Consider the following 25,514-nt stretch of genomic DNA (forward strand, 5'->3'; position numbering starts at 1 on the left):
AAAAGAAATGTAATTATTGAAAGCAGGAATTTGGAGCACAGATATTCAGAACTGAGAGTTCATCTTGGTAGATTTTTCCTCTGATGAGCATAAAATGGCCTTCCCCGACTTTTTTTTTTTTTTTGATAACTTATGGTTGAAAGTCAATTTTATTCAATATTAAAATGGATGCTCATGCTTATTTCTTGGGACCATTTGCTTGGAAAATTTTTCCAGCCTTTTACTCTGAGGTAGTGTCTGTGTTTGTTACTGATATGCATTTCCTGTAAGCAGCAAAACTCTGGGTCCTGTTTATGTATCCAGTCTGTTAGTCTGTGTCTTTTTATGGGGAAATTGATTCCATTTATATTAAGAGATATTAAGGACCAGTGACTGTTGCTTCTTGTTATTTTTCTTGTTAAAAGTGGAATTAATTTTGTGTGGCTATCTTCTTTGGGTTTGTTGAAAGAAGATTAATTTTTTACTTATTCTTGGGAATAGTTTCCCTCCTTGGGTGGGAGTTTTCCATCTATTGTCCTTTGTAGGGCTGGGTTTGTGGTAAATTATTGTTTAAATTTGGTTTTGTCATGGAATATCTTGGTGTCACCATGTATGCTAATTTAGAATTTTACTGGGTATAGTAGCCTTGGCTGGCATTTTTGTTCTCTTAGGGGCTCTATAATATCTGATAGGGATCTTTTGGCTTTTAGAATCTCTGTTGAGAAGTCTGGTGTAATTCTGACAGATCTGCCTGTATATGTTACTTGACCTTTTTTCCCTTACTGCTTTTAATATCCTTTCTTTGTTTCATGCATTTGGTGTTTTGATTATTATGTCATGGGAGAAATTTCTTTTCTGGTCCAATGTATTTGGAGTTCGGTAGGCTTCTTGTATGTTTATGGGCATTTCTTTCTTAAGGTTAGGGAAGGAAGACCAAAGTGTGGATTCTGCAGTCCTACTTAGAAGAGGGAACAAAATACTCAGGTAGAGTGTGGGAGGAATTTGGGAGGAAGAAAGGAGGGGGAGAGGAAAAAGGGGAGAAAGAATCAGGTGTGGGAGGAGACAGTGGAGATATACAGAGGGCCGGGAAATTGAACAGAGTTATGTACGGATGGGGGATGGGGAACAGAGCATAGCCAACAGAAAGTCCCAGATGCCAGGAAAGTAAGAGGCTCCCAGGTCCCAACAGGGAAGACATTAGCGGAAATATCCAACAAAGGAGAGAGGGAATCTGTAGAGACCATATTCTAAGGTTAGGTATGGCCCCTGGTTGAGGAATGGGGCTACCCACCCTTCTCAAAATTTTAACCCAGAATTGCTCCTGTCTAAAGGAAATATAGGGACAAAGAGTGGAGCAGAGACTGATGGAACAGCCATCCAGAGACTGCCCCACCTGGGGATCCAGCCCATATGCAGCCCCCAAACCCAGTCACTATTGCTGATGCCAAGAAGCACTTGCTGACAGGAACCTGATAGGGATGTCTCCTGAGAGGTTCTGCCAGATGCACATGCTTGCAGCTCACCATCTCACTAAGCACAGGGACCCTTACAGAGGAGTTAGGGGAAGGACTGAAGTAGTTGAAGGGATTTGCAATCCTATAGGAAGACCAACAATATCAACCAACCAACTCCCCAGAGCTCCCAGGGACTAAACCACCAACCAAAGAATACATATGGAGGAACTCAAGGCTCCAGCTGCGTATGTAGAAAGGGATGGCCTTATCTGGCATCAATAGGAGGGGAGGTTCTTGGTTCTGTGAAGGCTTGATGCCACAGCATAAGGGAATGCTAGGGTGATGAGGTGGGAGTGGGAGGGTAGGGGAGCATCCTCATAGAAGCAGGGGGAGGTGGTGGAATAAGGACTTTCAGATGGGAAACTGGGAAGGGGGATAACATTTGAAATGTAAATAAATAGAATAACCAATAACCATTTTTTTAAAAAAATTACTATATTAAAATGAACAGATACAGCTATAATATAGTTGTGCAATGACAACTAGTTAAATGAAGATAATTTTTATAATGAAACAAATTTTATAATGAAACAAATGAAATAACTCAACCCCCCAACTTCTTGCTATTGATTTTATAAACTGTAATTTTACACATTAATATTCATCAGCATAAATTTATAATTATTTTATCTGTTTCTTTCAAATAGTACAGAAAAAACTGAAGTTGCAAATCAAATTGATGTTGCTATTTTTCATGCGTATACAAATATGTGTGTGTATGTATATAGTTTTCACATGTGTGTTTATTTACTCTTATGGAGAAACTCATTTTCAATGGTTTGAAATTATATCTGAGGTCCTTTCATTTCAACTTAAAGAACTCCCCTCAGGAAAAATGTTGGGGTCAATTTCATTTTTAATGAACTCATTTGTCTTTCATTTTTCTGCAAGTGCCTTAACTTTTATCTCTTTCTTGGGGATACATGTGCAGTATATCCAGTTCCCATTCTTGCTGCTTCTTACAGTTCTCTACTGAGGGATCCTGGCTTTGTGCTGTGTTCTCTCAGTTTTTGACTATGTATTGGTTTTGATTCTACCCTGCACTGAAGCGATTGGTAACACCCAAGCCCAGTCATGGTGATACCCAGAGTACAGAGCAAATGGGCTCTAATGTCACACAGGGAATCACTCCCAGGAGCATCCTCATGGGTGTTATCTGAACATTTCACTGAATTGAACTGGATCGCAAGCCCTCTGTTGGACACAGTTCTTGCAAGAAACAAAGAAATTTCCTTAATTCGAAGAGGTAGTTTATGTAGGATAAGATGAATATTACATTACCATCCATCCACTCTATCCAGTACATGCATGGTCCTAAGAGACTGCTCTTTGATGTAAGAAACCCAATAGGAGGCTTGAGAGACTCAGAAAGGAAACTGCACACCTATACAAAGGGGACATTCCTGTTTCAGTTCAATGTAAAGCACATTCAGCATTTAAAATTGAATTAAATCTATTAAGCTATCTATTTTGTAGATCTTAGTGATTATCCCCTACACTGTGATCCATGGGGAGTAGACAAAGCTGCCTTCTTTGTAGGCAATGACCTTTTCCCTAGTCTATAAACTGACCCAACTCAAGGGCAATCATCAAGAACAAATGAGCTTCTAATTAAATTTTCACCTCTTCAATAGAGGAAAGAACTAAACCAAAGAATGTCGACCTCCTTTCATGGGCAAAGGTATCTTTGATTTTCAAGAGCAAAGACTCACTTTAATGTAGCTGAGCTGTCTTCGATGTAAGAGAATCCCCTCTGAGTCATGATCACGGAAGCACCAAGTGTGTCTTGCATAACTTTTCTGGGTGTTTCCTTGATGCCTTCACAACCTTCTGATAACATATCTCTCTGTTGTAGTGACCCAAGGAGGTGTGTCTCTGGTCTCTGACATGTGTCCAGATCCTGGAATTCCAGACAATGGCAGAAGAGCAGGCTCTGACTTCAGGTAGGAAACAAAACAAAGGAAAATGAGTTATTTTTCAACATTTATGCCTGGGATGTCATTTTTAACTCATTTGCACTATGGATGGAAAGAAATAACTTGTCAATAATTAAAAGCTGCAGTATGTGCAAGACTCAAGACAAATTGTGGGGATAATTTCCAGGCACCTAACATTAATAGCTTCAGAAACTGAGCTCAGCTAAAACTTTGTCTCTGAAAAGTATGTGAAAAAATTGTCTTCGGATTTTCTTTTATTTAAATCTGTGCCACTTGATATTCTAATGCTGAAAAATAAAGAACACAGAAATTTTATTATAGCTTCATGATTATTGCCTCAAAATTTTAAGGTGACAAATATTGTTGGCCTTCAGTGACATTTACTTCTAAGATGCTGCCAGTCATTTTAAAATTATGAAGAGCTGGAGACCCCCCCTCTCCTGTGCTATACCTTGATGCAGTTGGGATTACAGCCGCTCCAGGGCTTTGGATTTCTTTCTGTCTCTCAGTTTGGAAACTTTATGTTTGTCACTCTACATGAGCATCTAGTAAACAAGATTAATCTGAAGGAAATCAAGAGTGAAGGGCACAAGAAAGGAGTTTTCCTCCCTTATAATCTGCTCATTTGTTTGAGAGATAGACAGAATTAAAGCTACTGACATGAGCTGAAAGGCTGTGCTAGCCATGCATTGGGAAGGGGTGGAGGTTCAAAGAGCTGGACACAGCAGCAATCCCATTAAAGAAGAGGAGGAATCGTGACACTTGTCGGTGGGATGGCTGTCACGAAGTCACTGCTATCCCTCACGTCCCTGTCACCACTTACACAGAGCAGTAGACAGAGTGAGTTTTTAAGAAGAGTTTTATTTAAGATGCTGGACTGGAAAATCTAAGGTCGAGGGGCCACGTGTAGCAAAGTCACAAAGTGAATCAGGATATTGAATGAGAGATTGGGAGCCTGGTTGAATGAAAATGCTTGAGTCCCTTTCCCTCTTCCTCTCCCTCTCCCCTCCCACTCCACTTCTTCCTACCCGACTCTCTTTAAGGAGACATTAAGATCCCTACCCTGATCTGCGCTATGATTCACTTAACCAAAACCACCTCCTAGCTCCTACCTTTAAAGAAGGCAGCTGTATTGGGTTCTCACACCTATAACAAGCTCTTGGATTTAACCATCAAAATCCACACATACTAAATCAAAGCATCCACCATGGTTTTTTGTAGGAAAAAAGGAAACAAAATACAGATGTGACAAAAGCACCTCCAAATGCTCCATTTTAAATTTCAGGCTCCAAGATTAATAGTTTAAAGGTCAGAGGCTTAGATACTTAGCCAAAGATGGTGACTTGGTTACTTTTAGTTTAATGTTGTTTTAGTTTACTTTTGTTTGCTGTTTTATTTTGCTGTTGCTGTTGTTGTACGCTTGACATGTTAGAGTAGCATGGGAAGAAGGAATCTCCATTGAGCGATTGTTTTCATAAACTTTGCCTGTAGGTAGATCTGAGGGCATTTTCTCCATCAATAATTGATGGCGGAGGGGCCAGCTCACTAGGGATGGTGCTGGGCTGTATACATTGCCTGCCTTTGGATCCTTTCCTCAACTAGGCTGCTTTGTCTTAGCCTCACTAGAAGATCCACCTAGTCTTACTGCAACCTGATGTGAAAAGGCTGTTTAGAATCCATGAGAGGTCTCTCCTTTTCTGAGGAGAAGGGGGAAAGGGTGGATGGTCGGGGAGGTGAGAGGGAGGGACTGGGAGGAAAGGAGGGAGGGGGAGCTGCAATAGGGATAAGAAGCAAATAAATAACTTGATAAGAGAGAGAGAGAGAGAGAGAGAGAGAGAGAGAGAGAAATGGAAGAAAGAAAGAAAGGAAGGAAAGAAAGGAAGGAAGGAAGGAAGGAAGGAAGGAAGGAAGGAAGGAAGGAAGGAAGGAAGAAGGAACAAACTAGGCTGAGCCTCATGGGAAGCAAGCAAGTAAGTAGCACTCTTCCATGGCTTCTGCTTCAGTTCCTGCTTCCAGGTACCTGCCTCAAAGTCCTGCCCTGACATACCCGCATGACGGTGTACTACAACCTGTAAACCAAACACACGTTCCTTACCATCCCATCCCTTCTTTTTGTTCAGTGTTTAATCACAGCAACGGAAAGAGAATTAGGGCAGATAGAACAGAAAGAGTGGGGTTATTTGCTAGACTCGACCATGCTGCTTGGGAGAGTGTCTTAGTGTTTCTACATCTGTAATAAAATGTTGACAAAAATACAAGTTGGGGAGGAAAGGGTTTATTTGGTTTATACTTCCACATCACAGTTCATCATTGGGGGAATTCGGGACAGGAACTCAAAGAAGGCAGGAACCTGGAGTCAGAAGCTTACTAGCTTGTTCCCCATAGCCTGCTCAGCCGGCCTTCTTAATTTCACTCGGGACCACTAGCCTAGGAATGGCACCACCCACAATGGGGCTGGGCCTCCTCCATCAAACACTAATTTTAAAAAACCCCACAGCTAGATTTTATGGAGGCATGTTCTCAGTTGAGGTTCCCTCCTTCCACAATACTCTAGCTTATATCAGGTTGACATAAAACTAGCCAGCATAAGGAGATTTATGAAAAGGATTTGAACTTTGGCCTGGGAAGATTATTGAGCTCAGAGAGTAAGGAGCTATAGTGAACGTTCAAAATATAGGACTGTCCATGGAGACACAGACAATTGAGTTCTGGCTTGTGGGGCTTCAGAGAGAAGCAAAGATTCTGTTAGGGCTGTTAGGTAGTTTGTATTAGCAACTTTTGAAGATGAAACCTGTATTTTACTGAGGCTGTAGATACTAGGCTATAGATACCAGTCAGTAGATGCTGAAAAATCACCTGTGAATAACCAGAGGCCACCATGTTTGAGGTAAAAATCTTCTCAGAAGTATTTCTTTTGGGTCAGCACAAAAAAGCTATGGTCCAGAGAGTGATGACATAGCAACTTGTAAGATAATATGCCCCACATGGTACTGCCTTAAAGGCATGAAGGAGCCATGGTGTGCAGTTGAGGCTTGGCACTTTATGGCGTGGTCAGCATCTTACTGACTAGTGGTCAGAAAGACCAATGATAAAGGTGCACCCTCCATTGAAATCGAGACCTCAGCAAAAGGGAGATGTCATAACCATGAGACTACCTCAAGCACAAGGTGTATAGTGAAGCCAACCTGAGATTGCAAGATAGGCTGTGTCTGTTGTGGAGGACAGAAATGGAGGAGAGTGAATGGGCCCATGCTCTTTAGATCACTACTAAGTCCCAGATGCTTCACATTGCACTCTTTATGCTGTGGAGTTTGCTTTTGTTGAATCAGACTGTAACTTGTAACTGTGTCTTGTTTTCTCTCTTAGACAAAGAAACTATATATATATATATATATATATATATATATATATATATATATATATATGCAGAAGAGTCATAGTTAAGAGACTTTGATTTTTAAAAAGACCTTAAACTTTTAAAGTGTTGGAATCTCAAAGCTAGACCATGTTTTATGTTGTGATATTAACTGCCTAACATGAGGCAAGGGGAAGCAGTCTTAATCTGCTTCTGAAGACATCTACAGTCTTCTCTGTTATTATCCCAACTTTTCTGAGTCTCCCTGTTCTTCAAGCATTCAATATCCAAGACTATAACTACTTGGAATTTTCTGGAAAGAAAATTTAAAGAGTGTTTTGATTTTATTTTGAGGTTTCATGAGACTTTATTGCTAGGCAATTCTTCCTTTCTGATGTAGGAGGATTACTTTGACTTGACTGAATGGGCAGCCTAGAACCTTATTGCAAGGTTGGTTGGATGCTAGTGTTATCTATGGCTTATTTCTTCCCAAGATGAGGAGGAAGAAATTCTGATGTTGTTCATGAGTGTGATATCAGCTATAAGGTTTTTATGTTGACCTTCACTGGATTGATGTAGTAATCTGGTTTGTATTTGTTTGGATTTAACACAAATGGATGTAAGATTTTTGAAATCTATTTTCTACATCTACAGAGATGATTTCAGATTACATAGTTAAATTGTTAATATTTTGGGTTGATACATTTCCAATGTAGCAGTCTCAAATTCAGTGATAACATTGATATGGCCAAGAAGTGTTGGATCTTTACAACATCCTGTCCTTTTCTGGTGTTAGAGAAGAAAGTCTCTGCATGCCAAGCAAGCATCTTCCTGTGGACTGTCACCACCTGACATGATACTGCCTTGCTTCTGTGCTGGTAGATTTCACTTGCTAAAAGTTCACATACATCTTACACACAGTTTCCTTATGTACAATCCTATAAGGACTTTGTATTGTCTCACTGTTTCAGTCATGTTTAGCTTATAAATTAATTGGGAAATCTTCCCTCTAGAATATTCTAAAACAGTTTGTACATACAAGGTTGGCAATGGCTTTTCCTGCAATGCTCAGGGAATTCACTGATGAATCTACCAGGAGAGGACTTTTCTCAGGAAACATCTTTAGCCAATGACTTGCCATCCCCTTCACGTACATATCACCTTTCCTTACCTGTTTATAACTTTTATCTTGCCAAGGATTTCCAGTTTTCATTCAAGTTAACAAGCTTACTGACACGAGACTTTTCATTGTACTTTCTACACTCTTAACTTTGAGTTTTAAAAGTGCACCTAGTTAGCATTTCCATAATGAACGATTTTTGTCTTTAAGGCAGCATATAACATATTAGATTTTATTTATGGAATTTTAAATTATAATCTGTTTTATTTTGCATGTCCTACCTCTGCCTACATCTGTTCTCTAACAGCTTCCTGTGTCCTCTATCCCACAGGAATTCAGTTTTCATGTTACATGAGCCATTCTTTTTACACACACACACACACACACACACACACACACACACACACACACACACACACGAGAGAGAGAGAGAGAGAGAGAGAGAGAGAACATACAGATTTTTCAGTTATTTTGCTTAATATAATTATATCCAGGGATATCCATTTTTCTGCACATTTCATAATTCTGTTCTTCATGGTTAAATAAAATTTCACTATGTGTATATACCATATTTAAAATATTAGACTTATTTTATATGTATAAGCATGTTGCTTACATGTATATATTTGTAACGTGTTCATGTCAGCTGCCCTCAGAAGTCAGACAGTGTCAGATGCCCCTGGAAATGGAGTTAACAGGTGGTAGTGTGTTACCAAGTGAGTGCTGGGAGCTTAACCCATGATTTCTCCGAGATCAGCTAGTGTCCTTAACCACTGAGCCATCTTTCCAGCCCCTGTACCACATTTCTACAATCTATTCTTCAAGGCATGGGTATGTGGGTTAATTCTGTTTCTGAGTCTTTTAAATTAATAGTCATGTCACAGCTCAGATTCCTTACATTCACATTTTCTCTTTTGATTTATTGATCTGATGCCCAGTATTATTGATTCTCTAGGAAATGACAATAATGCTGCTTTTGCCGGATTTTCTTTGCATTTTTTTAAACTTCAGTTTCATAGATTTGGCCATCATTAGTTTGCTTGTTCTTTTCATTCCATTACCCTCTGCTCACCATTTGAACCACGGACTTTGTCTGTTGTTCTTTTGTCTCATTTCTAGAATCGAAGAGGTCAATGGTCTAAGGTCATTCTTCCTCAGCCTTTTCTGTCTTCATTCTTTATGCTGCCTTCTATAGTGTGTATATTTCTCTCCCTGGTGCCCATGCATGCAGGCAGACTACTCAGACACAGACAACTGTCAATTTATTACTACTACTTTATTGTTAAGACTATGTTCATCCCTAGTAAGCATTCCTTTCAAGTTACCTTGAAAGGGAATGTATGGTTTTCCTTTTTACTGTAAAAACATTTTGTTTCCAGTGCTAAGATTAAAATAGTGGCTTGTGCATTCCCATATAGTGCTGTACCACCCACCACCTTTGCCCCCAGTTCCAGTTTTCAGTAACATTTTCCACTCTAAAATCACACTCATTAATACTAAAGTGTCTCCTTAGAAACCTCTTTAAGCACAGGGAATCTGTCAAACTCACAGTGATAAATAGGGCCTACGAATTTCTCAGTTTTTGTTAGACAACTTTATTTCATCATTGACAACAAAAATATAATGTTTTCTTTGAAGTTAAAGATACATTTTAATGAAAATTTATGATAGAAAGTATAATCTTATCAATCAAAGTTTGTCAGCCATCTAGATAAGTAGGTACTCAGTGGAGAGACAAACAGCCAGTTGGTTCAGATGTCAATCATACAGGTCCTTTGTCCCCATGACTAACACCTCTGAAATTCCAAACCATACTGGAGAGGCACTGTGGATTTACAAAATATATATATAGTAAAATTCAAAACCATTCTTGCTTTGCAGGGAACTCTCTTAGGTGGCCTTGGCCTTTTCTGTGTGAAGGTTCATGGTCCTTGCTTGAACACTGCATTCACCATCTGGGAACACAGTGGAAAGATTCTATTAAGTCTTTATGTTGATTTACAAGAACTTTGATTTTTACATAGCCTCGGAAAGGGTCTTTATTCAAGGATCAGTGGGTCACACCATGAAAACAGATGCCTAGGCACACAAACTGCATCTCTACAGCCCATGGGAGGAAAGATACTATTCAGAGGTGTGGTTCCAGGCATTGTAAGCAAAGTTGGGTAGGACTGAATTGGAGGTCATCTGCCCCAGTAGTTGTCATTGTGCTGTGACCACTGGCATCAGATGCACATGACCTGATCTTATTGATGATACTTACTCTCTATTTTCCACGGGGCTGCAGAACTCAGGTGTGTTCATGCACAGTCTGACCCACCCTGCCCTGTCAGAATGCCTAAGTCTTGAAGTGAGGCACGAAAGCAGCTGGCCTGCAGGTTTACTACACTGCTGATGTCCACAACACAGAGGGAACATTTTTCTTTTTTCCCTCCAAAATTTTAGCACTGCTTTTAGTGGAAATAAGTTCCGTTCTTTCTAAATTCTTATAGTCAATACTAATGACTATTACATTATCCAAATAAATTCCCGATGTGGTCAAGATGAGCTGGACTTTATTATAGCAGACACTATAATTATATGTAGTTTGAGACTCCTTTTTCTTTAAAGAAGGTTCACTTTATTAAGTTAGCAAAATATCTATCATCTAGTTTTGTGTGAGTTATTATTGTTTCTTTGGAAACCTTTGTATTTTTCTTAAGGCAATCTAAATATTAATCCCAGTGTTATCAATAAATTATTCAAAGCTAATGGAGCCTAACACAAAGCTTTCCTTCCGGAATTAAGTTTATGGGAGAATAGTTTCCGAAGTATTTCTTACCACTGACCACTGTCTAAAAGACCAAGTATATTCATTAAAACTGAAGAATTGTGGGTAAGATTGATAGAAACTTGGGTACCAATGTGGGAAGGATACTGTGTTAGGGAAGGATCCTGACCTCTACTGTCTGTCTAGTTACTGTTCTCTGCAGACATAGCTCTTGTATGTTCATCAATACAATCATCCTCACTTTTTAAAGAGAATTTTCTTTTCAGTGCTGGGAACTGGACCCAGAATTTCATACCTTCTCTGCAAACATTCTACCATCCGTACTGTCCGCAACGATCAGCCCTCTATACTTTTTCCCTAGTGCTGGGCTAGAACTTAGAACTCTGCAAATGCTAGGCAAATACCTCAACACAGCAATATCCTTAGTGCCTAAGTACCATTGTTTGTTGTTTGTTTTTAATTCATTTGTTTGATTATTAACTTTGGGTCTAGGTCTTGATGTCAAGTCCAGACTGGCCTCAAACTCACATTTCCCCCACCTCAGCCTCTGGGATGTGTGTGAGCTACCTATGCTGACTCAGTGAATGTATTCTCTTGAAATAAATTAACTTAACAATGCATCTAGCCGGGTAGACACTGGTTTTTGGTGTTTCCTTTTTGAGATGATGTCTCAGTGCAAAGCCCGGATTGGCTTTGAACTTGTAGATATTCTCCTGCCTCAGCCTTTCAAGTGTTGAGGTTATATGTGCCTTTGACCACACTTTCTCTCTCTGTGCATGGTTTTCTTTTTCTTCTTTTTTAACTGTAATAGAGATTGTGTCATACTTTGGGCCTAAGGCAAGGCCAGTGCTCCACTACTTAGGTATATCCCACTCCTTACAATTAGAATCTAAACATTAAGCATTGCTGTCACATGGTTATGTTCTAAGACACGAAGTTAGAGCTTCTTGAAGGCAAGTCTCTGTTGATGTTGATTATTTATTACAAGGATGACTGCAATGCCTACATTTTCTTTTACATAGCGACCTTGATGGATCCCTGGGCCCCATAGGGTACAAGTTTCACAAAGCACCTAGATAGGGAGGAGGTCCTACCTTTAGACCAGTATTCTAAGCAGCAAACACCCTCAGTACTGGATGGGGCCGGTACTGAAAGCATACACTGTTGGGACTTCACTTGAACCAGGGCTTCCTGTTCCTAAGCACAATGGGGCAGGTTCTTTCTGAATATTGCTCCTAATTTATATTTTAGATAATATCATAAGAACTAGAGGTGACACTAAATGGAGAAAACTTCCTGAATGTGCCCAGCCCATGGTTCCTCATCAGTTCCACTGTCCCTTCCTTTCCATTGTGTTTCACTGAGGGAACTCCTCTAGATACCAATCTGTGCTACCCAGAACCAGATTTCTGAGTTCATAGTCCAGAATAGTCAGCAGTTTCTGTTTCCTGCCTTAATTTTAGAGTTCCATGTTTGTGTCTTATAGTAATGCCCACAGCCCCTGTGCACTTGGCTCTTGCTACATGCAAAATGGAGCCAACACATGTGGAGACAGAGTTTTCAGTAATAGAATTGGAAATCCCACCATATTTTTCTTAGGATGGAAGACATCTTTGTGCAAGCCACTATCCTCCCTCCTTACTCAGCTAGCTCCTCTCTGTCTCAAAGTCTTGGTGCCCCAGCTCTCTGAAGCCTACTCTGCCAGCCTCCACAGCCGCCCCATGCCTATGACATTTATTTGTGTTCTGTTCCTATTGTCTTGTTAAATCATGAGGTCCCGAAGGAAAGGGGACAGGCCTTATTGATTTTATCTTTTATTGCTGTGCCCAAGTCATGGTAGACACTTTTATTTTCTGTTGAATTGGATTAAACTGAAGCTAACAAGCCTATCCCTAGGGATATGTGATCACAGCCTCATTAGTACTGTGTTAAGCCAATTAAGTTAGCCACTGCTGGTCAGGGAAGGGATTAACGACTGTTAGGGGTAAAAAAAAACTATATAAGAAAAGAAGTGTGGAGGATAGCAGAGTAAAGTTATGACCCAAAGGTGAAGCATGTCATTTACGACTGATGGGGACATATCTATGCTCTGCTAATGATTTTTGTTCCTATATGTAAGCGCTATTTTACTCTCATGGTGTAACATTAATTCTTCATTTTATTTTGTAACTGCTCTTTATGAAGTTGCTGATAGCAGATGGTATCTGTTGCCATCGATAGAAGGAAAGGCACATAACTGAAGCACATAAAAGAAAACTGACTTGACCAGTGAGAAGGAGAAATGGGTTAGTTCTGCTCTCCATGAGATGTTGCTCACTTCTGTGTCCCTAGAAGGCCATCTTCCTTCGCATGCAGCATATTAGTGGTGCTATCCAGAATAACTGCAGGGTTGTGATGGAGCTCTCTTCCCTCTAAACCTCTTTAAAGAACCCATAGTCTATCAGGCAGGGAATGAGTCCAGCGTTCTTTAAGTGAGCAATGATTTTCCACTAAATCTATCTCAGAATTATTTCTAAGTTATGGGGTATGAGAGAAATGCAGCTATGTTCACCACAAAGTCCCTGTGGTCTTAATGTTTGATTGTCCAAGGTGTCCATGTGACACCATTCCTTTCTCTCCATTCACGGAGTGAATACTGGAGAGGCATAGACTGGGCTAAGTTTCTGTTTTGCTTTTTTTCGAGACAGTCTCTTTGTATATTGCTGGATGGCCTTTAACTTCTAGCGATCCTCTTATTTTAGCCCCTCAGTATTGGGGTTATAATCCAGAGCCCCTGAGCCTAGCTTAGGGCTCTGGCTCTGTATAAACAGGCACAATTTTGTTCCTGTCCCTATGTGTTTTTGTGTTGATTCTTTTTATGTTTTCCCATTTTAATTCCTCATGAGGAAGAATTCAGTTGTACTTATCAGGTAGGGGCAGAGCACACAAGCAAATCTTCGTGTGCTAGATAATCTTGTTTATTACTTCAGGGCCTCTGCACTTTCCAGGATGTTCCCTCTCCATTCTCCCAACAGAGCTAAGAGATGTGGTTTCGTATCTGACCCCATGAGGCCAACCCTGTATCCTCTAGCTGATCCACAGGGCCTTGTCCCTCTTGCCACCCAAGAATGACCCTTCATTCTCCTTCTTTACTGTCCATGTACTCTCTAGGTTCATATAGCACTTACCACAAGTGACCAGTATATATATACATATATATGTATATATACATGTATATATACATATACAGACAATATACATATATATATATATTGAAGCACATAAAAAATTAAAAACACATATATACACATATATACATATATATATGGGCTTTGTTTATAAATTTAAGAAGCATGGTGCATGTTTTCTCCCCTAGCAAGGGGGTAGCCTCCATAAATAGGACAGCAGCTTTATCATTCATCCTCACTTTCTCAGTTTGGAACCCAGCATGGGGTTCACAGTGAGCATTTGGTAATTACTTATTAAATCATTCACTTTCACTTTTAGAGGGGTTACATATTTACACATTATAAGGGAGCAATAAATGTTGATAAGGGATGCAGATGTTGATCCATGGATAATTTTTCAGAAGCATCATTATTCTGTGTGATAGAGCTACTGTGAGGATACCCATAGATGACTTCCGGTATCCATGACGCCCAAACCATTCACATATGACATTGATTGTCTTAATAACAAGAAGGTAATGCTGCTGCTGTGCTGTCAGTAAGCAGCATCCAGTCTGTTTTTCCATTGGTTTTATCAATAAAATAGTCAACTTACTTGCAAAAAAAAAAAAAGTATCTTACAGAGTAGAATTAAGAAAATAGGCAAAGCTAATCAACCTGGGAAGCCCTGGGAAGTATTACCTCGGGACTGGAAAAGCTTCCACTCTTTTTTTCATCCATTTTCACTCCAAGTTTGGAAGTAGGACTCAGAAAATAAAACTCTGTCCTTATTGTTCCAAAGCCAAGCCTTGTCTTATTGCACTAGCCAGTGTCTGTGTCAGCAAATGGTTCCATTAATACTCAGTTAACTAGCAGGAACACTGAAGAAAGAGTGGGGCCTGCCTCATCATTCTCTGTGCAGAGGAGCAAGCCAGTACAGTAGTCTGCACACCTGAAAACCTGCTTTTGAATTTGCAACAAAAATGCCCCTTCCATGCTCCAAAGTGTCTTCAGGATTAGAGAGTAATTGAAGAACTCAACACTTTTCTGTGGCCTCCCTAGGAGGCAAGCGTATAGCTTTCTGGAAACTCGCGGTTGCTAAGAAACTAAACAAGCCTAAGAAAAGCATTTGCCGAAGAGGACTGCTCCTCTGAAGAATGACAGTACAACTTTAAGGGCTGTTTAAAGAGGTCCCATGTTGTCCTCCTTGCCCTGGGGAAGCTTTCTGTATCTCTAACAAAGGGCACATTGAGAGTGTTTCAGGTGTAATTCAGCAGTCAATGGCTGGTCAATGGACTTAAGAGTGAGGAGATTCTCAAATCTTCTCTACCTTTCAGTGTTCATAAAAGCATGTGATTTGTGAATGTGTGTGTGTGTGTGTGTGTGTGTGTGTGTGTGTGTATAGACTATCATTTAAGCATGAATTAATCTGTTAACTTAGAAATGCAAAGGACAGCTAATGAACTGGTTATTCAATTCTGTCAACAACCTGTCTGAGAACAACCTCAGTGGGAATGCACAGTAGAATCTGTTTCTTAGTTATTCAGATAAAGGAATGAGGTGAAGTAGAAATTATAGAGCCCTTTTTTCAGATGGGGCCTAACTCTTAGATGTTCATTCATGTGCTATATAAGAATAATAGACTATGAAACTTGCCTGGTGCTATTCAGGAATGGTAATTCTCTTGGGGGCTAAAGGAAGCATGAGATGTCAGCTTCTAGGATACCTGGAAGGGGAGTGGACTTTTCAGAATAAACACTTGGATATACAGTATAACAGTTGTTTTACCACCATCAGTTCATTTGGTGACATAGACAGGGGAGCAGAGCTAGGGAGGGAGGAGTGGTCTAGATGTCTATTATATTTAACTAACACCCATAGGAGGTGAATGAGTTCAAGTCATTCTTGAATTGTGTTGTGTGCTCCTATAACCTGACTTCCTGAATTGTATTAGGGATGCTGCAGAGGCTCCCTATCCAGAGGTGAGAAGGAGGGAAGATAGGAAAGCATTGATTTGGCATATTTGTAGAGAACCATGTGCTCTTCTACACTGTTCTCTGTCTCTCACTCTTTCTCTGTTTTCTCTCTCTCTCTCTCTCTCTCTCTCTCTCTCTCTCTCTCGCTCTCGCTCTCTCTCTCGCTCTCGCTCTCGCTCTGGCTCTCACTCTGTGTGTGTGTGTGTGTGTGTCTGTGTGTGTGTGTGTGTGTGTGTGTGTGTGCATGCACAGGCCCATGTATGCACACATATGGGTAAGTGGGTGTTTATTTGATTTCCAACATGCATTATTATATATTGAATATTTGATAAGTGTTTACCAAAAATTGGAAATAACCATGTGCTCCATGATAAACAGGGATGGTGCCTCCTTATATAATACCTGAGATATTCATGCCCTCACAATGTCAAGTGACAATGTCTTGGATTAATATTGATGTCTTCTGGGGACTAGCCTTCTACCTAGGGACCTATGCTATGTTGAATAAGAGCTGTCTTTGTGAACTGGCACTGAGCCACCTATCTCTCAGTGAAGGTAACAGTATATTAGATATTTTGCTCTCGACAGATTTTAATGAAAGTTTGAAAGAAAGAATCTATCGTTCTCCTGGAATGGACAACAATGTAAATAGGCAAAGGATTTACAGCTTTGATGCCTGGGAAGTTACTAATTCCTAGTCAGACAAAGGGAAAGTGGTACCATACCTTAGTCACATGGAAAAGCCAAAGCAATAGAGCACATGGAAGACAGGGGCATGCTGGTGGGGGAGTCAGAAACAGTGATGCTGGGGAGGAGGAATCTATTTCTTCCTCTGGTGGTGTCCACTGTGGTTTTGCTGGCTTTGTATGTTCCAGGTGGCCTAATAAATAGAGGAGAGAAAGTTATAAGGGGGAGGATGCATGTATGCTGGATTGTACTCACCATGGAAAATATAATTAGAGCTATCATAACTCCAGGATATCAAAATTCTTAAATACAACAACACACACATACATTCCCCCACACAAAGACATACGTGTGTGATCCACGATGGCCATCTTCTGTCTATTATATAAGGAAAAGAAAATAAGGAAGGGCAAGTCATCGTATTGAGCCATTTCTAGGGAGAGGTTCTGGGGCCAAAGTGTCCTTCTTCTATAGACACTTCCATAGTTCCTCCACAGAAAAAAGCTGAGTCCTTAAGTACCTCATCAACCTTGGATAATAAGAAATAAACTGCAACTAGGGAAGGACCACTGTGTGAAAGATGCTGTTTTGAAGAGTTTGAAGGAGATGATCCAGAGCGCTGTGTGGCTGAGGTCCCAGGGATACCAAAGGTGGCCAGAGCAGGTGGAGGTACAACAGACGAAGTGCAGTAGATCCAGAAGCCGAGTGATTTTCTGGCCTTGCATCTTGTTTTAATGTTACAAGTGATAATGATAGATTGTCTTAAAGATGGGAAATGAAGAAGACACCCCTGGAAAATGCAAGGCAGAGGATGGGTATGTGTGAAAGCCAGGAGCCTGTCTTTTGGGTAAAATTTAGAATCATCAGTTATACACCCAACAGCAGAGTAAGATTTTAATAATCATAGACCCAACTTGCCTGTGGTCACTTATAACTACTGTACCCCTCTTCTCAAATTGACTTGGCCTTCTTAGTTAAATATATCAGTTCACTTAAGATACCATTTTTAAGAATGTTGTACATCTAATATAAAATTAAGGAGAGGCTATAATAGGAAGACACATTGTTGAGTTGATATAGAGCAAGTGATAAAGAGTAGAGAGAGATGTAAGGCACCATACTGTGCTCAGAGCTGAAAAAAATCTACTGAGGAATCCACTTTCTTGGCAACAGAACTCCAAAATACAGTTGAGGATGTGATCTGATGAAGAAAACAGTTTGTATTTCTCTTCACAGCTACTGAACAGCCAGGCTACCCCGTGGAACAACAAGGGCTTGGGTCTGCATTGCATCTGATGAGTGACACCAACTTCATGTGGGATTTCCTAAAACTCAGTTCAGGCAGTTTGATACATTCTAACTCCAGTGAAGAGGGTGTAGAACTGGAATGAACAAGGGGCCAACAGGCAGAAATACCTAAATATGGATTTTCACTCTCTTGCGTACTGTGTATGGCTTTGTCAGCTTGACCTACATAGTACCAATGTCTACAGAGTAAGGAACTTCCACACTGACCTGTCGAACCCCAGGGAGCAATGGTTTCCTTTCCAGGTGGTTTTGAATTCAGAGCCCAGACTGAATAGCCTAATCCAGAATGTGCTTCAGGGACATGGTTCTGTCCTGTTGTCTGATGTTTTCTCTGAGCTTCTCATTTTTGTAGGCCTTAAGCTCCAGTGACTGGATTTGGACCCATAGGGGTGGAGTAACAAGATGATTTGGAAGGGAAGAATATACCACATGGGCTGCTCAAGAGGTGCTTTTAAACTGGGCCCAGGGTACCTCTGTTAGCTGGTCATAAGCTATATACTGACCACTTTGCCAACAGTGATGTTTGCATCTTTTATAATGTCTTCTAAATTTATGAATGGCTCTCATAGGTCTCTCTCTCTCTCTCTCTCTATATATATATATATATATATATATATATATATGTATATATGTATGTATATGTGTGTGTGTGTGTATGCTCTATATGCCTTACAATGGCTGTGTTCTCGTCCTTTCCCTCCTTTCTTATGTCTACCTTGGGAGTTATTCAATTATAAATAACGCAAAGTGAAAGATAAATCCAAATATTGGAAGGTTTTGCACCGTGTAGATAGAAGCTAAGGAGAAAATATTTACCACAAAGTCTTTGTATACATAGGTCCATTGGCTGATCAATCACACACTGAAGAGATGAATTCTAGGGCAAAAACAAACTTGGATCCAAGTTATTATTTCTTGAGCACATGAACTCATGTGTCAGCTTTCCAACCTAAGAAGTAAGGAGAAGGCAAGTTCCATGCTTAGGGATAGTGGAGTCTTCACTGCCCCAGCAGAAAGGTCATCAGCTTGTGTCTCAGTTACTATTTCCATTTCTCTGAAGACACTCCCTGACCGCAGCATCTTATAAAGGAAAGCATTTAATGGGGCTGGCTTACAGTTTAGAGGTTTAGTCTATTATTATCGTCATGGCAAGCAGCATGATAGCATGCAGGCAGAGTGCTGGAGAAGGAGCTGGGAATTCTACATTAGATAAGCAGGCAACAGGAAAAGAATAGGAGCCACTAGGCTTGGCTTGAACTTCTGAGACCTCAAATCCCACCCTCAATGACACAGTTTCTCCACCAAGGCAACACCCATTCCAAGACTGTACCTCCTAATAGTGTCACTCTTTATGGGCCTATGAGAACTATTTTCAGTCCCACCATCACAACATGTCTCACTCCCACTGTGCCTTCCAAGGTATGGTGGACTTCTTCACTCATGAAGTCTGTTGAGGAGAGGATGCTTTTTCTAGCTGGGTTATAATGCAGGTGCTTCTCTGAGATTCGGCTGTGTGGGAACTCTGTGTTATCCTTGCCATCTCTTAGCCTCTGACTGAGACCCATGAGGATGATATTTGATTCCTAAACCTCTGGCCTCCTCCACCCCATGGAGATGTGTTCGAGAGGCTGGCACATCCTGTATTAGATGGTTTCCTGCAAGGGGTTCTTCAGGAAGCCTCTGCCTCTGGCCTTTGGAAGAGTCATAGAAGGAGAGCCAAGGGGCTTATATAAAAACTCAGACATTGAAGTAACCAAGTTTCTTCCCTGGTTCTAATTCTTCCGGGGACCTGCTTTACCCACATACATCCTCTACCTTCCTGCTCCTTCTAGAACTGCCTGGAAATGCTTCTGCCTTCCTAAGAATCATGAGTTCTGAATACAAGGATTTCACTTTCTCTTTTTTTAAGGACAAGGGCATCTTGTTTGGTAAACAGTAGGATCCTGTGAATTTAGATAGACTTGAAAGATTCAAATTAAACTGCCCCATAGGAAAATTTGTACATTTTTCTCAACATGCCATTTCTGAGAGCTAGCTACAGTTTGGAGGTTACTGCTCACTTGGAGAAACCTTTTCAGCGGCATTACAGCTGGTCGAAGTCTTGCAAGGCTCCATTTGCGTCGCTGTAGGGTCTTTCAGGACTGTTAGCCTACAGTACCTAAAAGTCACATGAAATATGTGTTCCCTTTCTGTCCTCAGGCTGGAGAGAGCCATCTACTCTTGGGACGTGTGGTTAGTGCTGCCAAATTGCCTTGGCAGCTTGAGGAGATGAGTGTAGAAGCCATCACTGTCTAAGAAAAAAATGACCCAGAAATGACTTATGTAAAGAAATCACAAAGACCATAAAAGGCGTTCTGATATCTGCAGCCTCGCACATTTGTCTTTGAGATGATGGTATTTTCTGGAATGCTGAGCCAGCCTTCCCAGTGCATGGCCAATTTGCTTGGAATGGTCTTGGAGACATCCCCCTTCTCATTCATCAAGGAGGTGTCCTTCGGCTACTGGAGAGCTTCCATGTGTGTATATTTCTGGTTCCTTCTGGAGTGGTAGGACTCCTGTGATGGGGAATCCTGAAGCAGTAAACATCGGTGTATTTGATATGATGTGAATGGTCACAAAATAGGGTTGCCACAAGATGGGGGTGCTCCTCTCCTAACAAAATAGCTTTTTGTAGGTGTCAGACATGATCTGAACACCTCAGAGGTCCACTGTGGAAATGGAGCTGAGTGAATGGGTTTGGGACTCAAAAGGCATCAGGGTGAATCATTCTGCTAAGCCCAGTAGCTTTCTCTCCCATCCTCTTGCCTCTTTATACTCTTGTGTCCTTCCGTCTAAACCTACCATGGAACAGTAAGTGAACTGAGTGTGGAGTGTCAAGGTGAGAGAGGAATAGAGGAAGGAGGCAGGGCAGGTCTCCAGGGCTGAGCACTTGGTGTATTGGCACAGCTACATGGCTACACAACTTGGTTACATGTAACATCCTAATTAACCCTGACTGTGACACCAGGCTCCTCATGGTGGACTTGTCATTGAAATATGACACACTCACTTTGTTAAGGACTGAAAACAGAAAATGTGTATAAGCACCCACTCCCCTTCCCCTTGGCAATAAATCTAACAGGCCCAACCCCCACTGCAATTAAAGGTGATTGGCTGTTTCTTCACTAACATTCACACAGTAATTGAAGCTGATGAGGAACACAGCCCGATATCTACTAAAATGAAGAATCTTATAGGCCAGGAACTCAGCATGTTGTCCTCAGGGATCACAGTCCAGTGTAGCATTGGCCAGTGAATGTCTTTGGTCACTAGAAGTAAGGGTAAGGAAGTCCAGGACATGGGAAACTGTGGGCTTCTATGCTTTCTCATCTTCCCATACCACTGGTAACATGGGCATATACTGGAGCTGTCTCCATGAAGTCCTCATGCCTCATGAACTCTTCTCATACCTGTCATGTGGCAGTCACTGATAGAGCACTGGGGACCTTCTGTGTAGGATGAGGGGGTGACTCGAATGCTCTGAAGATGTTGCAGAATGATTGACATCTCCCTGACAGGTTTTCCTCCCTCATTCTTTTCTTGCACCCAATGTCACTTCTCTTTTTCCAAAAGATTATCTTCAATATTGTCCTTATCTAGATTTCAGGAAAGTTTTTAACACCTTTGCCTTATAGATCATTTTACTTATAAAAGGAAAACATTTCTAAAAATTAAAAGAACATGTGGAAGAATGAGGATGATAACGGAATACATGGGAGAGGTGGGGGGAGAGAAATGGAGATGACAAAAGCAGAGGGAGACCAGGTGAACTGAGGGCAATGAGATCAACCAACAAGCAGCAAAAAGCTGAATTTGGGGGACATGTTCTTAGTGGTACAGAATACAGAGATCTCAGTTGATACTTTAAAGATCCCCGTTTTACTCATTCACTCTTAAGGATTAAAAGTGGAGGTCATCAATTGCTCATTAATTCAACTTTTGAATTCTCTATGAGATGTTAAGTGCTGTGTGTAGAGAAGAGCTCAAATGGGGACCAGCATCTACATTCGTCTGCACCCTTTACATGCCCCCACCGCCTTTCCTCTGCCTCCCACCTGGTCACCACTATCCTGACAGACATGCTTCCTATGTATGTGGCTTTGTTTTAAACTGTATTTTTATTACAGTCATTGTGTGTGTGTGTCTGTCTGTCTGTCTGTCTGTCTGTCTGTCTCTCTCTCTCTCTCTCTCTCTCTCTCTGTGTGTGTGTGTTTGTGTGTGTGTGTGTGTGTATGCATGTATGTGTCTGATGTGTCTGTGTTCTGGTAGACTACATATGGTAGAAGACAATTAGTAGGAGTTGGTTCTTTTTTTTTTTTTTCTTCCATGTACGTTTCAAGAATCAAACTCAGATAACCAGGCTTAGTAACAATTATGTTTACCAGTTGAGCCATCTTGTTGCACCAGATCTAGGGCTTCTCAGTCAACTGGCCAATGTGCAGAGCCACAGGGGTTGGGAATGAGGCAGAATTCCAGCAAGACCCACAGGGCTCTGCCTTCTTCTGCGTCCTCTCACTTGCTGTTTCCTCTCCAGAGACTCCATGCAGTCAGACAGAGGATTTCACAGGCCTCAGCAGAGATGTGGGGCAGTGTTTTAGGAGCCTAGATTCTCAAACACATAGGAAGCTAGGCATCTAGAGATTGTGGATCACAAGACTCAGAGATTCTGAAGTCTTTATTCCACTTACAGCTTCAACCCACTCCCCTAGGGCTGTCCTTCTCCCATTATAACTAGCCTGTTCTGCTCTTGTGCTTGTGTGTAAGTGAACAAATTTACAGTTAATGTAGCCATGTTTATCCATACACACATTTGGCTCATGCAACCATGTGTACACAGTGCACCCCATGTAATCATGTGTATCTTTACACATGCCAGGTAGATGTATTCATGTTCAGGACACACTCACATGTGCATACATGCATGATAGATGCACTCCTGAGTATACTATTCATGCTGGTTTGTGTGATAAACCCATGTATTCTACATACTTGTATACATATATGTGCATGGTGGATGTGTTATGTGCATACTCATAAACAGTCTTCAGTGCTCACCATACATACCCCCCACCCCACCCACACACACATACACTCACACACACACACACACACACACACACACACACACACACCCTAGCTTCACCTTTTGAAAGTATTTGGAGGGAAGCAAAACTTCTCTCTCTCTCTTGGGAAGTGACTATGGAAACTCTGGTCCTATGTCCCCTGGGTCAATTTTACTATGAAAAATGTGACAATTCTTGGCTTAAATTCGGCACTGAAGACAAGGCTGGCTCAAAAGTTTGTATTTTCTGTGCTGAATAGGAGGGAGGGATGTGTATTGAAATAGCCTACACCAATGCCAGTCAAAGCTCAGTGTGATATTCAGACTGGGCTATTGGAGCACAGTGTGATGTCTGTCAATGTCTGCTATCTATCATTTATTTATGAGCATATCATCTATCTTTCATTTACCTATTCATCACCTATCTATCTATCTTATCTATCATTTATCATTATCATCATCTGTCTGTATATCTTATATCAATCATCTGTTTGTCATCTATTATACTATACCCATCTATCATATATATTTATATATCTATATATCTATTCTCTCATTTATGTCTTTATGTCTGTTTATCTATCTATTGGTTTTCATTGGTCTATCTTTTATTTATCTATCATGTATCACTTATAATCATCTATATAATCTATCATCTATCTCTTTGCCACCTATCATTTATCTATTATCGTTCTTTCATCTCTCTTTTCTGTATTTACCTGTATCTAGCTATTACTACCCCTATCATAAATTTATTAATCTATATCTATCAATTAATAATCAACCTTCCTGCATCTATTATCCATCTCTCTCTCTTTCTCTCTCTCTCTCTCTCTCTCTCTCTCTCTCTCTCTCTCTGTCTGTCTTCTTACATAACCATCTGTTTACAGCTTAAGGGGACGGGTTAGCAAACAGACATGGGGGATGTTTCTAGACAGGAGGGATAGCTTGTCATGCCCTAAGGCACAGTAGCATAACTCTTTTTGACAACAATTAATTGAATTTCAGAATAGCTAGGAGAGGATTTTAAACGTTCCCAATCTAAAGAGATGGGCAATGCCTGCGGTGACAGATGGATGTGCCACTGTCCTTTTCATCAGCTCATGGTACATTGTCAACATAAACTGAAATACCACATTGCCCCTTTAATTTATAGCACCACTGCTAAATGTGGTGGTTTGAATATTCTTGGCCCATGGGAAGTGGCACTATTAGAAGGTGTGGCCTTATAGAGGGAGGTGTATTCTTGTTGGAGGAAGTGTGGAAGTGGGTCTTTGAGATCAGATATATATGCAGAAGTCTGACCAGCATGACCCAAAGCCTCTTCCTGTTTGCCCAGGAGACAGTCTTCCTGCTGCCTTCAGATAAGGATGGAGAACTCTCAGCTCCTTCTCCAGCACCATTTCTGCCTGGATGTTGGCATGATTTTCATCATGATTATAATTGACTAAACCCCTGAAACTGTGAGCCAGCCCCAGTTAGATATTCTTTATATGAATTGCCAGTGGTCATGGTGTCTGTTCACAACAGTAGAAACTCTAAGACACTAAGTATGTACCAACGGTCAAAATTGGGGCTGGAAAGTCTCTCAGAGGGCCGGAGTTTGGTTCCTAGCACCGTGTCGGTTGACTTCCTCTGTAAATTAGTGCTGAAACTCTAGAGAAGAGTTTACTAACGTGTAGGTCATGCCCCCTTTGGGGGGTGTGAAGGACCCTTTCATAGGGGTAGAATATTAGATATCCTGCACATTAAATATTTACCCTATAATTCATAACATTGGAAAAATTACAGTTATGAAGAGGCAACAAAATTAATTTCATTGTTGGGAGAAATCACAATATGAATAACTGTATTAAAGGGCTACAGCATTAGGAAGGTTGAGAACGACGGGTCTAGATATAGGAGACTCTGATGCTCTCTTCTGGACTCTTCGGAAACCTGTACACGTGTGGCAGAACTACCCACCAAAATCACCACCACCATTACCATCCACGCACACACATACACACTCGTGTAAATGAAATCAATCTTTTAAAAATTAAATTAATTAACCTGAAATAGAATTATGAATATATCTGGCTGCCCCAGCAGATTCTTCAGGTAGTTACAGGGACTACAGGAAGGCGTGAGCTACTCTACCCATCCTCTCTTAGGGAATGAGAACGGTGGTCCCACAGTCACATCAACACCATCCAGTTTGGGATTCACCTTTAATACTTAAGTCGTTCCAGATTTTTTTCCAGAATTAGTTGGACCAACAATTTTGAAAAGTCCATAAATAATCACTTTCTAGGAACTCCATATTTGGAAGTAGTTTGTGTTAGCTCAAACATCTAGAAATAGCTCTTTCACCTCAGAATACTCTTCCCATAGCAAGTAAATAAATGTCAATGAATGGTTTCCATTGAAAAGATAGAAAGCTGAGGGATGAGGGTTTTAGAGCAGGGAACAGTGGATTAAGAAGATACTATTTTCCTCTATTGTAATCTATTTGAAAGGCAAAGTCCTCCAGCTTCCACTGTTCCACTCACACTTGCCCTTTAAGTATTAACAGTGCATAACATACCTACAACTTTTTCATCCTCTAATACTTGTCTTCATTGTGAAACCTAATTATTTTA

The 25,514-nt window shown here is 40.8% G+C and overlaps 1 protein-coding gene across 1 annotated transcript in view; it reads left to right on the forward strand.

Moving 5' to 3' along the window:
* Csmd1 (CUB and Sushi multiple domains 1) overlaps positions 1 to 25,514 on the forward strand; it is a 1,514,424-nt gene that overhangs the window by 1,058,628 nt on the left and 430,282 nt on the right. The window contains exon 8 of the mRNA XM_032918494.1: positions 3,349 to 3,436. Within this exon, the coding sequence (XP_032774385.1) occupies positions 3,349 to 3,436 (88 nt within the window). The remainder of the gene's footprint in view (positions 1 to 3,348; positions 3,437 to 25,514) is intronic.

The sequence above is a fragment of the Rattus rattus genome, chromosome 13 (assembly GCF_011064425.1).
Source record: "Rattus rattus isolate New Zealand chromosome 13, Rrattus_CSIRO_v1, whole genome shotgun sequence".
NCBI classification, from domain to species: Eukaryota; Metazoa; Chordata; class Mammalia; order Rodentia; family Muridae; genus Rattus; species Rattus rattus.